The sequence below is a fragment of the Equus caballus genome, chromosome 8 (assembly GCF_041296265.1).
Source record: "Equus caballus isolate H_3958 breed thoroughbred chromosome 8, TB-T2T, whole genome shotgun sequence".
Taxonomy (NCBI): domain Eukaryota; kingdom Metazoa; phylum Chordata; class Mammalia; order Perissodactyla; family Equidae; genus Equus; species Equus caballus.
Genome location: NC_091691.1, coordinates 11,313,046 through 11,326,274, shown reverse-complemented (window position 1 = coordinate 11,326,274; position 13,229 = coordinate 11,313,046). Strand labels below are relative to the sequence as shown.

General features: G+C 51.4%; 1 protein-coding gene across 2 annotated transcripts in view; it reads left to right on the top strand.

The window, feature by feature from the left end:
- MYO18B (myosin XVIIIB) overlaps nucleotides 1–13,029 on the top strand; it is a 250,529-nt gene extending 237,500 nt beyond the window's left edge. The window contains exons 43-44 of one of the 2 annotated variants that reach the window (XR_011441307.1): nucleotides 9,338–10,954; nucleotides 12,819–13,029. Coding sequence is in view for 1 of the 2 variants with exons in the window: in XM_070275312.1 (XP_070131413.1) it covers nucleotides 9,338–10,574 (1,237 nt within the window). In the remaining variant the exon portion in view is untranslated. The remainder of the gene's footprint in view (nucleotides 1–9,337; nucleotides 10,955–12,818) is intronic. The other variant, XM_070275312.1, reaches the window with a different exon arrangement.
- Nucleotides 13,030–13,229: the final 200 nt, after the last annotated feature.

Genomic DNA, 13,229 nt, shown 5'->3' with positions numbered 1-13,229 from the left:
GTTTTGGTGGCTCTCCAATATCTTTAAATTTAAATTTAGCTCTTCTGGTTTTTCTAAGTTGGGGTTTCGCCTGATACAGGCTAGTCGATCATGTCTGGAGGTTGAATGCTGAGCTAGGCTTTCCTTCTCCCTTTGCTAGGTAAACAGTCGTCCTTAGTTTCCTTGCCTGAGAGGGCATGAAAGTTCACTCGTATTTCCCTCCAGTCATAGCTTGGTGACTCTATTTCCTCCTCTAGACTAAGCTTCTTGAATGCAAGGGTTACTCATCTCTGTATCAACAACATCTGGCATCATGGCACTCAATAAATGATTTCGGATGGATGTAAGGAGGGAGGGATGGATGGATGGATGGATAGTATCCATTCGCTTAAAACTGCATTTTCATGAGAACCCAAGTGCTTTTATGAATAAGCCTGAGATTTTATGCAGTGATTGCCATTGCATCTGCTCAACTCAGGCAATGTCTAGGCATGGAAAGTGAAGGAAGGCATTGAAAATTTATTTAAAATAGGTTGCACCAAGTTGAATGTCTAATCAATTGTAGATCTTAATTACTTTACATACCAAGTTTATTCTGTCAAAACGTTGTGGAAAATGTAACAGAAGGTGAAAGACTGGAGTTTTAGAGGCAGTGCTTTCCTCATCTCATCAGAGTGTGACCTGGGAAGGTCGTCTTCCCTTCTCTGTTTTTCCAGGTGTAGAATGAGGTTCCAACCAGATGAGGTCCCAGCTCCCTCTTGATTCTGATATTCCAGAAGTTGATAAAACTCTGTAGAAATGAAACCAGGCTCTTGGCTTGGGTTTAGACATATGAGCAATTCACTCTAGATTGTGACTGGAAGCTGATTTTGAATTGATTGTTTCTAAGCCAAGAGTAGTGGCTCTGGCTGACTGATCCATAGGGCTACAGGGTCTCAGTTAACCAGCCAGATGAGGCAGGTGGAGCCATTTTGTTCATTCTTTCTACAATCCCTTGTCTTTTACTCCTCCATTCCTTCCTTCTTTCCATTCTGTGAACTTTCCTTGAGCCACTCTTCCAGTTTCTGGGGATTCATAAAGGGAAACTATTATCTAGTTCAGAACTAATGGTCTTGTTGGGAGTTATAAACAAGTAATGATAGTACAGAGTGATGGGGAAGCACAGGGACTGTGGAAGGCAAAGGAACCCCTTAACCCAAGCTGGGAGGTGGGTGAAGTCTTCCTGGAGGAGGCGACAGCTGGGCTGACCATTGAAGGGTGGGTAAAAATGGTTGTTTTTCTTCTTTTTTTAAATATAGAGCAACGGTTCCTCAGAATCACCTGTAAAGTGTCCCTTCCCCTCTCTCTCTCTTTCTTTCTTTCTTCTTATTTTTTTGACAACCAAGGTATCTGGGCACCACCAAATCTTTGAGCCTCCACTTTGATTGGACCATGACTAGTGTTTTTTCGTGTACATTTCATTTCTATGTTTTACCTCCTTCTCTACTTATGTCAATATCTAAACACATTTTTCCTGCTCAACAATGTGAAAAGAAGTTGAAAACATTAGGACAGTTCTCCTTAAATAGTTTTGCATCTTTTTTCTAAGACGGACATTTCCTAACCATTGTACCACTACACACTAAGAAAATCAACAAATCCATAATATCATCCAAGATCTCAACCATCATATTATCCCAATTGTCCTAAAATTGCCTTGGATCCCTGTATTTTTTAAAAGGAAGATCCTCTTAAGCATACTCATTGCATTCAATAGCTTTATTTCTTTAGTCTTTCTCTTTAAAAGAAAAATAATAGATTTTATTTTTTAGAGAAATTTTATTACAGAAAATTTGAACGGAAAGTACAAAGAATGCCCATCTACCCCTGGCCTTCCCCACATGGGTTCCCCTATTATTAACATCTTCCATTAGTCTTTAGACTCTTCTAAACTGGTAATGGTCTCCTTGCCTCCACCCTCCCATTGAAATTAATTTTTGGTTGAGTTCCAGGGGTCACTCTGGTGGGCAACTCTGTTCAAAAACAGCTGGTCCTCATACCCGGAAGGCAGTAAGAATGTGTGGGGGAGGCGAGCAGATTCTGTTCTCCCATAAAAAATATGTGGGCAGGTGTCCACTGGGGGCAGTGCACTGGGTTGGTTTTAAAAAGTGTCGAGGGTTCGGCACCCACTTCAGTTCAGAGAGGAGAGCAAGCGAGGCTTAAGAGTTATCTTGCCTCATAAAAACATTCTCTGATAAGGAATATAGGATATTTATAGAGTCTGTTTCCTGACTCAAGTCTCCGCGCCCTCAGGTTTGGGGACTGTCTGCTGCTCATTTCCTCACCTCCCCTGCTTGCAATTGAGCAAGCTGCCTTGGTTATTCCACCCCATGGCTTCCTCCTTGCTCTGAGTCTTCCCGTCCAGCTGGGTGGCCCCTCTAAGCCTTGATGTCCTTGCCTGTGAAATTTGGATGTCAGCTCTTGTTTGTCAAGGGTTTTGCAGAAACTGTTGAATAAGCTGATAACTGGTTAGAAGGATTTTCTTCTCCCACTTGGAGTGTCTTCCTCAACCCCATACCACCACCCAAATCCTACTCCTCTTCCGAAAGCCTGGCTCAGCCCCACCCCCTGCAGAAAGGCTGTGCACGCGGGCTCCGGCACCCACTCTCTCCTGTGCCAGCTTCTGCTGCGCTTGGTTTATAGTTTACCTGGAACTCCTTGCATTGCTGATCCGTCTTCCCAGGGTCGTTCTATCCGGTCTCCACACCTACAGTGTGCTCTCCGGGAGGGGAAGACAAGTCCCCTTCTACCGTGTGAGCTCAGCCTAACAGTGCATATAGTCAGACAGAGGGGGGCCTCAGCCCTGCTCCTTCCTCAGCAAGCATCTGCCTCTCTGAGCCTCCGTGTCCTCATCTGTAAAATGGGACAACAAAGGGCAGTAGAGCAGAGCGGTTAGAAGGCATGGATCCCAGAATTGGACTCTTTGTTTCCAATCCACGTCCTCCCATATCTTCTACGACAAAACGCTTATCCTTTCTGAGCCTCATCGTGAAACGGGAAGATTACAGCAGTATCTACTGTGAAGATAAACTTGAGTAATGTCTGGGAAGCCTAAAGCCACAATATACAGTAGCTATTGTTATGCAGAATTCACCTGCACACTACAGGGGCTTAATAAATGTTTCACATTTCCTACCACATCATGCACAGTTTTGGGGCACCCTGTAAACTTTTATTCCAGACTATCAATTAGTGTGTTGGACTCAGTCACAAAACCTTCAGGCCATCTTAAAAGGACATCTGGTTTCCCATCGCAGGCCTCGCCAGTGCTAAAGAACATCGATACATTTTTAATTTCCTTTTTAATTTCAGGGTGTGGATGAAGAATGGGGGTGACAGCACGCCTTTGGGAATGATTCATGGTGTCATTAAAATTGCATTGAGTTTCCTGTAGCTCCTGTTGGCCCAGACTCAGACCTGGGAATTTTGTGTTTTGCTGTGTGATTATGTGTAATGCCATTGAGTCCAGCATCTCTTTGACTTGGACCTCCATTTTTTGGATCATTATGTTTCAGTGGATTTTGAAAAATATATACGAGTAGATGGGAGTTCAACCGGTTGATGTTTCCAGCTTTCTACCTGGAGAGCGTGTGATGTGGAAGGAAGAAGCACGAGCTTCAGATCTGGTCAACCAGGGTCCACATCCAGGCCCTGCCACATAGCAGGGTGACCTTGAGCAAATGGCTTCTCACCAGTGAGCCTCAGGGTCATCATCTGAAAGATGGGGTGACGATTCTCATCCTGATGAGATGGTGTGTACAATATATGTGCATATATAGGTGTGTTCTTTGTTCTTCATCCGATATTCACGGAGCATCTTCTCCCATGGTAGGCACTAGCGATAAAAAGATGGAGCCACATTCACGGGACTGCCTGGCAGGGCGGAGGGGTGTGGTGCAAGCTGGAGACACATGTCTCTCAGGCTGAGCAGACCCCTTCAATATCCGCATCCTTTTCCTATGCTGCCCAGGACAGGATCATACATAGGAAATGCTTACTCTTGAACATCTGTCCTCATTTTGGGGCCTTCTCCAGCCCTGATGGAAGGGGCTGTTAAAAACAATCAAGCAAGCATTAAGATTTTTAAACATATGTTTATTAGTAGCAATGCTTTGAAGTGAATAGGTAATATATGCAAGTTTAACTGCGTGATGCTCCTGGGACCTGACTGTCCCTATGACACACGTCATCTCTAATTCCTCCCCAAACCCTATGGGATAGGGCATTATTGTCGCCACGCTCCCAGCTGAACAAGTCCAGGCTCCACAAGACACCAGACTCGGAAGGGGCGGGACCAGGATTTGAACCCGGGCCTGTCTGCTTCTGAAGCCCGTTTGCTTGGCCTTGCAGGTTAGAAAGAGCAGAACTTCCACTATTTCTGAATGTTAAGATCCTAGTTTACCTGATCAGCCTTCATAAATTGAAACCACCAATATTTAGAGCATTTTCATATCTATTCTCTTGGTCACCAATTCCCTTAATAAACATTTATTCGATACCTACTGTGTGGCAGGCACTGGAGCTTCACTCATTCATCCAACACATACTTACTGGGGACCTACAATGGGGTTGTACATGAATCTACAGAGGACTATAGATTCACTCATTCATTCAACACATGTTTCTTGAGCACCTACTATGTGCTAGGACACTGTTCCGGGCATTGGGGTAGAACCCCGAGTACAAGAGACAAAAATCTCTGCCTCCTGGAGCTCTTCTCTCTGCTACGTTGCCAGGTTGGCCTGGTTTCCCCCATTTTGCAGCTGAGGAAACTGAGGCCAAGAGAAGTTAGGTTGACTCTTCCAAGGCCACACGGCTAGTGAACGGCAGAAGCAGACTAGGCTCCAAGTGACACACGTTATCTGGACAAGGTGATGTAGGCAATGCTGTGAAACCTATATCATGTCACGGGGCTTAGGGGAAGTTTCTAGAGAACGGTGCTACTGGCTGTGGGGTCAGCTAACCTGGGGTCAGAACCCTGCCTCTGTCACTTCTACCTGTGTATGATGTGGAGGCCACCCCGCCTCCCCATGCCTGGAGGTCATAGTCCCTACCCAGGGTTGCCATGGAGATTATCAATGAACATGGCATCAGCTCCATGAGGGCAGAAGGCCCATCAGCTTGTTCTTCCTTGGATCCATGGCACCCAGCACTGTCCCTGGCACCCAGTAGGTGCTCAACCAGGGGTGGCTATTGTGGCAACCATTGAGTTATGAGATCAGCCAGTACCTTTGTGGCTGGATGCTCAGGGATGCCCGCTGGCTCCTTATAATGGCAGCTGTGCTAGAAGGCTGTTCCTTTTCAGATAGGCTAAGGGGCAGTGAGCAGAAGTTCCCAAGATGTTTCTGGAGTCTGTCCTCAGAGAATCACAGTGCCCCTGCCTAGCATTTGTCCACAGCTGTCTCCCAGTGACTCGGAGAGCCTCCTATCCATCATCTGTCTCTCCATGGCCAAGGCTCTGGGAGGCAGGCACAGTGACATCTTGATTATCCGCCATCCATCCGTCACCTGATGCTGATGGGGGGGAGTTCCGTCTGAGCCAAGCTGTCCAGTGAGGACAGCTGAAAAAAATGAGTCTCCCCAGGTCCTTGGATGAAGACAGCAAGCTGGGTTTGAAATGTGCAAAGCCAGGACAGAAATGGAGAGGGTCATCCTGCCTAAGAGAGCAGACCTGGGACCCTCGTCCTGAAGCCTGCAACAGGGCCTCTGAATTCAGATTCACTCTGAATTCTGCGGCCTCCACACAGAAAGGATGCAATGAACTCCTCCCTTGGAGTGGCAACGCAGACGGGAAGTAGATTTCATGGAGATGTGGGTGGATTTCTGAATGGTAAACCCGGAAGGTGCGCTCAGCCACAACTCCTTTCTTTCCTCCTCACTCTACCCCCACTCCCACTCCTCTCCACCCCCCCACACCCTGGAAGTCTACACTGCTTGGCTTGTTCCTGTTTCCAGCCCACCAGCTGATGCTCCAAAAGCACCAGACCCCTCCAGAAAGGGGAGACCCCACCCACCCCACCCCCAAGAGATCAGACCCTCGGGCTCCTCGGCAGAGCTCAGTGATCACCATCTGGTGTTAGCCAGGCTGGGTCCTGAGTGGCTGTGCTGGGACCTTTGGGGGTGCACACCTTGAGGAAGGCCCTGCTCCTGGGGGGCCCCGAGGAAGGCGGTCAGATCTCCCCCTGGTCTGGCAGAGCTGGGGATCCTGACAGCTTGGGCCGAGACTGCTTGTTCCCTCTGTGCCTGGACACCAGCACTCATAGGCTGGGACTCCAGATGCCCACTCCTGGGCTGCCGATGGCTCTGCGTGTCCACCAGTCAGTCCTAACTTTGGGTCGAAGATGAGGAGGGCGGATCCTCAGCTGCCAGCCTGCACCCCATCTCACCGTCCCCACTGTCCTCCTGGCCTCTGCCCCTCACTCTCCCTCCTGCCCCTACTCCATCACCGCAGGTCTCTTTCCTCTTGCTCTCCATCTCTCCCACCTGTTCTCATTTCAACTTCTCTCTTGTTAGCCTGCTTCCTCCTCTGCCCACTTCCCTTTGCCCCTCTTCCACTTTTCTCATCCTGCCTGCTTCCTCTTCCTCGTAGACTCGGTTTCCAGGGTAGACTTGATTCAATTCAGTAGTTACTGAGCATCTCCTGTGTGCTGGGCACGGTGCCAACTCAGAGGGTACAGGTGAGAGTTGGCGAGATCTTGACGGCACGGGCTGGAGACCTGCTTCCCTCACCTCGTCTCCTTCTGCCTTTTTCCCTCCTTCCTCTTTCTTCTCCTCTCCCTCCCTCCTTCTCTTCCTCCTCCTCCTGTCACTTCTCTTCCTTCCCTTTCCCTGTGCCCTGTCTTGGCATCCACAGCCAGCCCTGGAGGTGGGAGTTGGGGTGAGCGGGATGGCAGAGTCCCAGGAGATTCAGTGACAGGAGCCCTTGATGCCGCCATCCCCACGTGGCAGGCAATGGATAAGACTGAGCACTCGAGACCCATTCATCACGCTCGCCTCCTTTCAGGGCCAAGACAAGACGGAAATGACTTCTGTCAGCTCTGTGGCAGCCCACTGCCCCTGGCAGCTCCAAGCTGTTTATTAAAAAAAAAAGAGAGAGAGAGAGAGAGAAATACAGGAGTGTGAATGCCATCTTGCCGTGTATTAGGGGAGCGGTTCCAAAGTGATGAAGTTGACAAATACCCCTTCAGGTAATCGTACAGGAGTGTGCCGACTCCTTTCCCAGCCCATGTCCAGCCGTGACGGAGATGGAAGGTGACAGCCAAGAAATGGGAGAGGAGGCAGCTGCTCCAGGCACATCGCATGGCTTTTGTTTTAGCCATAGAGGCCAGCTGGTCTCAGGAATGATGAGATGCAAGGTCACCTACCCATTCATTCGTCCGTTCATCCCTCTTGCAATTTCACCTGAGGCTTTTATTTAATCCAGTGGCGGGTTAGGCTCTGGAAATTCAGAGATTATTAGTAGTAATAATAATGACCATTAATTGGTAACTATTAATGACTAATAGCCATTAATTATTCATCATGACCATCCCCCGTTATTTGAGGAGCTGGGCGTCGGGCACTTTGCCCAGTCCCGTGACTTCCCCGTGAGGTCAGTGCGATGACTGGGTGTGGGAGGAGGTGGGGGGGGGGCTCAGAAAAGGGAACCACAAATGCAAAACCCAGAGGCAGGAAGGGCCTGTCCTGTCCCAGGAGCCCCGTGAGGCCAGGGCAGAGAGAGCAGGAGGCTGTGAGGGAGTAGGGAGCCTGACTTGGCAAGAGGAGGACTGAGGATGGTGAGGGGAGTGGCGGATGGAGGGAGCTTATCGACACCACTACCTCGACCCCGGGGTCTCCCCGCCACCCCAACACCATGACGTTGACCCTCTCCTGACCTAGGGAATAAGGAGGGACAGAGGAGCACACCATTCGTGGAGCCCTTTAACAGAGCATCGTTGCCATGGCAACCTCCCCCAGATCCCCGGTCAGGGGAGGCTCCTGCCAGTCCCAGAAAATAGAGGCTCATGGGATGGTCGGAGGTCTGGCCTCTGGGGCTCAGGCAGACGGTGTCCAGGTCCCTACCCATGTCCCTGAAAATGACCCTGATGCTCCACCCTCTCTGTCCCCTCCTCTCGCCTCTGCGCATCTCCTCCACGGGCCATAGGTGACTTTCTTCCCAGATTCAAAAGCCCTTTGGGTCCTTATGGGCAGCTCTCTTCCTTCTAAACCGTCCTGTGTGATCTGGGGCTGGGAATGGTGAGCTCAGAGGGTGGTGAGCAAGAAACCCTCCCCAAAGTCTTGTCCCAGGATCCCAACCACACTTCCTGGATAGAGCGCTGAATCCCACAGTTGTCCCTGTTGGTACAGTTCGCGCACCAGGCAGGGGGTGGACCACATGAGCGGAAACCCGCGTGTACATCACTCGCCGCCGGGTCCAGGCCTGAGCCCCCGGCTTTGCCTGCCGCGCCCAAACCCCGCATTCGGCACCGCTTCTGCTCGTTTATAAATTATAACTGCGCTGGTGGGCGGAAAGGAGCTCGTTCGTCTTCAACGGAGGACAAATAGATTTTATTTATCAAAGGAAAGGTTGATGGACTCCAGGCTCTCTCCTTTGAGCGACCCTTTTATTTCACAGTCTATAATTTCGCCCCACTGCGACGCTCCTGCATTTCCGAGGGAAAGTGTGTTTGGCTCGGCTGCTGAAAAGTCCTTGTGAGTCAGGGCCAAACCTGGTGTAGTCCCAGAATAGAAGGCGTCTGTCCTCTTGTGTATAGGCTTGGTTGCGAGTTGATTTCATGTAAATCTTTCCCTTTGAGGGACCATTTTTCACCCCCCTGCCGCAGCCTATGAAACGATCAGGAGTGAGCCCCAGCATCTCATGGAGGCCCACATTTCGGTGATTGACTCTCAGAAGGCCCGCTTGGTGAGGCTGCCCCCTGAGCTTGGTCCTAAATAAATAAATAACCTCCCACGGGTCCCCCTCGAGTCTTCAAGAAGCAAATTACCTATTTCACAGTAGGTTCTGGGATGATAGGTCCTATCATGTCAGATATGATGCCTCATAATCTAAGTCAGCCATCCTCTCTGCCATTTTAATCTACCCAAACGTGCTTAGCTGGGTTTAATTATAGACAGAAATTGCATTTCAGAAAGCAACAAGAAATCATTTACATGGCTTGAATTCGTGCATTAAATCATACGGTTCATTTGAGAGTGTGGTAGGGACGGCAGTTCCAAAGAAAAATAGTATTAATGCCAGTGCTTAGTGGCTCTCACACCAATTGCACAAATTGTATGAATTGCACGATTTCCACTGATTACGTTTTTCTTCTTGGCGCAGGATGAATGAGGAGGTCGGGGATGCTGAGAAGACCCAAGGGGCGTCGGCACTGAGCGGAGCCCGGGACATGCCAAGCAAGAGCTCTGGGGACAAGTCCGTTTCTCCCCTCTCCCTCCGCCGGCCAAAGTACTGCCATTTTGGGGAGGGCGAAGAGTGTGGCGCCCAGAGAAAGCCCACGGAGAGATTAGGAGCTCCGTCTTCTTCCCCGGCCTCTCGGAGTACAAACTCGTCCCCGTCATCCAGGGAAAAGCTGCCGAGTCCTTCGGCGGCCCTGTCGGAGTTTGTGGAAGGGCTCCGGAGGAAGAGAGCGCAGAGAGGCCAGGGCTCGGCGCTGAGCTTGGAGGACTGGCCCACTCTGCCCATTTACCAGACCACCGGGGCGTCCACACTGAGGAGGGCCAGGGCGGGCAGTGACAAAGGAGACCTCTCACCGAGGCTCAGGGCAAAGTCACCCCTGGAGACGCAGGCCACCGCTGGGACATCAGCTGGTCTCCTGCGGTCCACCAGCCTGAAATGCATCTCTTCTGAGAGCGCTGAGGGCACCGCCTTGCTACCCGAGAAGCTGAAGACCAGGTTCAGTTCCTGCGAGTCCATCTTAGAGTCAGGGCCAGGCTCGGGGAGAAAAGCGAGATCCCCAACCATGCCCAGGGACACGTTCTTGTCGCCCACGCTGCGCCCCCGGAGGCGCTGTCTGGAGGCCTCCCTGGACGACGCGGGCTGTCCAGACCTTGGGAAGGAGCCGCTCGTCTTCCAGAACCGCCAGTTTGCCCACCTAATGGGGGAGCCTCTGGGCAGTGACCCGTTCAGCTGGAAGCTCCCAAGCCTTAACTATGAACGCAAGACCAAAGTGGATTTCGATGACTTTCTCCCGGCCATCCGGAAGCCCGAGACTCCTACGTCCTTGGCCAGAGCAGCCAAAGATGGGCAAGACAGGCCGCAGCATTCAAGCGTCCACTTTGAGACGGAAGAGGCCGACCGGACCTTTCTCACAGGGATCAAGACCATTTTGAAGAAGAGCCCGGAGTCCAAGGAGGACCCCGCTCTCCTCTCTGACTCGTCCTCCTCCTCCAGCTCCATCGTGTCCTTCAAAAGTGCCGACAGCATCAAGAGCCGGCCGAGAATCCCGCGGCTGGAGGGTGATGGTGGGGAGCGCACGTCACCCGAGAACAGAGAGCCGGGGGCAGGGAGGAAAGACGAGGATGTTGAGAGCATAATGAAGAAATACCTGCAGAAGTAGCAGCCGCTCAGGTAAAGCAACAGCCTGGGACCGTTCTTGCGGAATGAAAGCAAGATCGTTCGCCAGGCCCGGCAGCCTGGAGGGAACCGGTTGCTGCTGCCTTTAATGCTGTGATGATTTCTCTAGAGACAAGGGCTTCTAGAGGTTTTTGCTGAAATATTGTGTTGCTGGATGCAAAGCTTATCAGATGCCCTCCACTGGGCGCCACCTACTTCTTTACACTTCAAAATGCAGACCCCTCGGAAAGCAAGAGGGTCCTGTGGGATGATGCTGAAGAAGATGCTGGACTTCACAAGTTTCCTGACCCCTGTCTGGTATTCTTGGCAGAATGCAGGAGCTGGCATGGCATCCTGTCCACGCAGTGTCGGGAGATCCGTGTGGTAGGGTCAGGAGGGTAAAAAGAGGCCTTGAGGATGGTGGAGTCCGGCTCTTGCATTAAATAGAGAGAGAGAGAAACTGAGGCCCAAGGTGGGGGAGGGGACAGGTGCAAAGGTCACAGAGCAGCCATGGGGAGAAGCGGTGTTTCTCTCTGCCTGCCCTCCTCCCCCCCATCCCAGTCCTGGCCCTTCTCTGGAAGACAGGTAGGAAGAGGAATGCTTTGCTAATAATGACGGATGCTTATTGAGTGTCTGTATCAGGTGGTCATTTCGCACCCACCATAACCCGGAGAGGTGAGTGGTATGACTTATTCCCATTTTACAGATTGGCAAACTGAGACTCAGAGAGGCTAAGTCACTCACATCAGATCACCCAGGCAGAACTGGGATTTGAAACTGAAGAATCCCCAGTGGTATCTGTCACACTTTTCCTGAGGGACGTTTTCCAGGCTTCTTCAGGAGTAAACTCAGAGGCACATTGAGGGTCTTTAAAGAGGTTGCCTCCACGGACCTCCCAAACGGAGCTAGACCTGAGAACCCGGAATCTAAAGGGGAGTTGGAACTCATGGACTCTGACCTCACTGTGGCAAAAATGAGGGAGACCTCAAGTTTGGGGTCACCCCGTGAGTCTGCCGCCAGCCCAGCCACCCTGACTCCCAGTTCTTTGCTCTCTGCCATGAGGCAGGGCTGGCCCCTGACAACCCCTCATAGGGCGTGTTTCCAGCCTTAGAGCCTGAGCCTTCCACTCCATGGCTCCCGTCTGAAAGGCAAAGCCCCCTAGGGGTGGCTGGACATCAGGTGCAGACACAAGGCAAGCCCACAGCCCAATGAGAGCCCACGACCTTCAGAAATCCCCCCAAGACTCAATCTCAGCTCTCACAGCAGCTCCAGGCTCAGGTGGCGGAGCTGTCCCACGCAGGTGCTCCATCCACACCTCGTGTCAGCCCCCAGCCCTCCTTCCAAGAGCCTCCTGGACCCAAACCAGCCGCACATCCTCCACTTCTAGAGACCTGCTCCTTTGAGAGGCACCCCAGCCCATCAAAAAGCCATTGTCCCTTCGCTGGAGATGGGCTCGGACTGTATCGTAGCTAATTAATTTGACTTAACATGGCCTTCTCTCTGCTCTCAATTACCGAGGAGAGATCTGACGTTCATTTACATTATTATGCTCTCGGGGACACAGAAAGCAGTTTCAAAGGCCAAGCAAAGGGCATACGTCCATAAGGGGAATGGTCCTTAGCAGCAGTCATCACAGAACATCTTGTCTCTGCCACTTTTTTTAAACACAAGCCTCCCCTCCTCCTCCCAGCTAGGCTCACCATGATAACAAAGCACCTGCCTTAAAATTCTGTCCACCCTGGACGTCCATGCTGGAGTCTTGAAGGAGACATTACCGTCCCGTTCCCCGTGATGCAAATGCATCCCGGGATTTGGAACCACACAATCCCCAAAGCCCAGTTCTTGCCTGTAACTGGCCGTGAGATCTTGGGCAAGCGATGCAACCTTGCTGAGCAGCTGTGTTCTCGGCTGGAGAATGGGGGTGATAGTCCCAGCCACCCAAAGTAACACTGGGGGTTTGATGCGAATTCGAGAGATCCCTGGCGCAGAGCCTGGCACCCCGTGGTGGCAATAAACCTCAGGTTGACCTGCACCTGGACATTTTGGCCCTTCAGGAACCCTCTCCCCAATTTCCCTCCACTTGTGTCCCTTCTGCCACCCACATGCCTTCATTCCTTTCCTTGGTGTCACTGCAGCAATGCCACCTGGGAGTATGGGCGTCCAGGGCTCCCACCCTCTTTTGCCCTCCCCATCAAAGTGTGCGCTTCCTGGGTCCCGTTCATCGGATCTGATCTGTGTTTGTTTCCAGCCTCCTGAGATGCACTGCCCTCGAAGATTCCTGACTCCCCAGCTGTCTGGAGAGAGAGAGCGGCCAGGCCTCCCCAGGGGCCCGCAGTCCAGAGCCAGCCAGTGTGGCCACTCTCGAAAGGCAAGAGGGGCCCAGCCAAGGCATATCCCGCAAGACGTGGGGGCTCCCAGTGTGCCTGGTCTGTACAAAATAAAGTGTTGGCTTCTTGGCATCCATGCCTTCTCTCTGTTCTGTGTTCATGTTCCCTGGGACTCTGGAGGGTTGATGGGGTACAGCTTGGGGTAGAAGGGTTCCGAGGAATGGAACTCACCCAAAACGTTTGTAGTTTTGGGTGCACACTGCTATTTTTCTTCCTACATGTCTACATGCAATGGCCTTGCTCCTCTTCGCTTGGCCAAATTCAGCTCAAGT